This window comes from Lactuca saligna, chromosome 4 (genome assembly GCF_052625555.1).
Source record: "Lactuca saligna cultivar CGN05327 chromosome 4, ASM5262555v1, whole genome shotgun sequence".
NCBI lineage: Eukaryota > Viridiplantae > Streptophyta > Magnoliopsida > Asterales > Asteraceae > Lactuca > Lactuca saligna.
The window spans coordinates 152,342,672-152,345,080 of NC_136420.1; the positions used below are offsets into that span (position 1 = coordinate 152,342,672).

At 33.9% G+C, this 2,409-nt stretch overlaps 1 protein-coding gene across 1 annotated transcript in view; it reads left to right on the forward strand.

Annotated features, from left to right (window-relative positions):
• Window positions 1-850: 850 nt before the first annotated feature.
• Window positions 851-2,409, forward strand: part of LOC145042945 (uncharacterized) — a 1,838-nt gene continuing 279 nt past the window's right edge. The window contains exons 1-3 of the mRNA XM_078991471.1: window positions 851-1,773; window positions 1,913-2,098; window positions 2,210-2,409. The exon at window positions 2,210-2,409 is cut by the window's right edge and continues 279 nt beyond it. Coding sequence (XP_078847597.1) covers window positions 1,309-1,773; window positions 1,913-2,098; window positions 2,210-2,409 — 851 coding nt within the window. The 5' untranslated portion in view covers window positions 851-1,308. The remainder of the gene's footprint in view (window positions 1,774-1,912; window positions 2,099-2,209) is intronic.

Genomic DNA, 2,409 nt, shown 5'->3' on the forward strand with positions numbered 1-2,409 from the left:
CGTATTTTGGGGATGCATTATCAATATTAGAATGAAAATTTTCAAAACATGTGTTGGATTTTTTTGAAAATAACTTTTTAAGTCTAAACATTTAAAAAAAAAAAAAAAAAAAAAAAAAAAGCTCTTTTGTTTTCTGATTTATTTTTCTTATGTGTTGGCCTATTTATTTTTTATGTGAACTTCAAATTTTTTTAGTTTGATCTTAATCATCTTATATATTAAAACTATCTTTCAACACTATGTAAATATTTAATAATATATATATATATATATATATATATATATATATATATATATATATATATATATATATATATATATATATGTATAATCTACAGAAAACAGATGAGCTAGGTAGCAGTACTTATTAATAGTTATATATATATATATATATATATATATATATATATATATATATATATATATATTTAAATGTATAATCTACAGAAAACAGATGAGCTAGGTAGCAGTAATTATTAATGGTTATATATATATATATATATATATATATATATATATATATATATATATATATATATATATATATATATATATATAATCTACAGAAAACAGATGAGCTAGGTAGCAGTAATTATTAATGGTTAAAATGATATTAGGTCCATCTACCAAAATATCAATGAGAAGGTTGGCTGCCGACACTATATATTTGTCTTTTTAAGGCCAAGAATCCTGGTAGGCATGGAAGCAGCCTCGGATTTAGGCTTGGTAATTATTTGTTTGGTGATGGTGAGTTCTGCATCCTTTAAGCCCTGCTTACAGCTCAATGTATGGCCCTACAGCTACCCATGCATATTACGAACCCACCCCCCCCCCCCCCCCCCCCCCCCCACTAACCATTTTTTCCTGCAAAACGCACCACTACTTCATTTTCGAGCTCGGGAAAAGAAGATAAGTACAGACAAGAAAAGCACACACTGAGTCTTTATTGTCTACAATATGAACCCTACCGAGGTCTTCTTGTTCTTATTTTGATTATCGTTTCCAGAAATTTCTTTTGGTTGCTTCTTTTGTGTCAATCTACTGATTTTTAGTAGGATCATTCTTTTTGCTTCTCAATTTTGCGTATAAAAAGAAGTTTTGTTGATTTCTTGTTGATGAGGCTACACTTTTGAGTACAGAATTATCCGATTTTACTTTTATATAATTTGTGGGGTTTTCAAGATCTTGTGTATATCCCCGTATGTTCTACAAATTTGCTTTAAATTTAATTCACGGAGTAAAGCTTAAACTTTATGCTGTAAACATTTTTCTTGAGAACACAAGAAGCGTTGTTTAGATAACAAAAACATGTTGCACACAAAATCCGAGTCTGATATCACCAGTTTAGCCCCGTCATCACCTTCAAGATCACCAAAACGGCCGGTTTACTTCGTTCAGAGCCCTTCAAGAGACTCTCAAGATGGTGATAAATCATCATCAATACAAGCTACACCTAATTTCAGGAGTCCAATGGAGTCCCCTTCACACCCTTCTATGGGTCGTCACTCCAGGAACTCATCATCCAGTCGGTTTTCAGGGATTTTCCGGTCACATTCCGGGAGGAAAGTTCACCGGAAAAGAAACGACAAGGGGTGGCCGGAGTGTAATGTGATAGTAGAAGAAGGGAAGTACGATGAATACGACGATGAAAAGAGGTTAACCAGAAGATTACAGGCTTTATTGGCTCTCTTGAGTTTTATCGTCTTGTTCACTATTTTATGCTTGATTATATGGGGTGCTGCCAGACCTTTTAAACCTGAAATCACTGTTAAGGTTAGTAAAACATCTTTCGCTTTAAATTTCCATGAAGATCATGGTGTTAAAATGCATAAAGATCGAATCTTTTTCTAACCCATATCTTTAATCTTTGGAATCTTGACTTGGGTTTCGATTAAATTCCTATTTTTTACAGAGTTTGGCTGTGAATAGCCTCTACATAGGCCAGGGTTCAGACTCATCTGGGGTCATAACCAAGATGCTTACCATCAATAGTTCATTGCGACTTGGTGTTCATAATCCAGCTACATTCTTTGGCGTCCATGTTAGCTCGAATGCAGTGAACCTAGTCTATTCAGACATTGTGATTGTAACTGGTCAGGTTAGGACCATTTTTCACATGTTCATGTATATCAGAATAGAGTAGTGAACTATGGTTAAGAGTATATAGACTGACCATGGTTACTGATTGGTTATACTCATGTGGTTTCAGTTGAAGAAGTATTATCAACAAAGAAAGAGTCGAAGAACAGCCATTGTGAACTTGGAAGCAACCAAAGTGCCCTTGTATGGTGCGGGTTCGAGTCTTGTGGTTTCTGATGCTGGAGTTTTTGAAATGCCATTAAAGTTAGAGTTTGAGGTTCGATCAAAAGGTGAAGTCGTTGGCAAATTGGTGACAACTAAGCACACGAG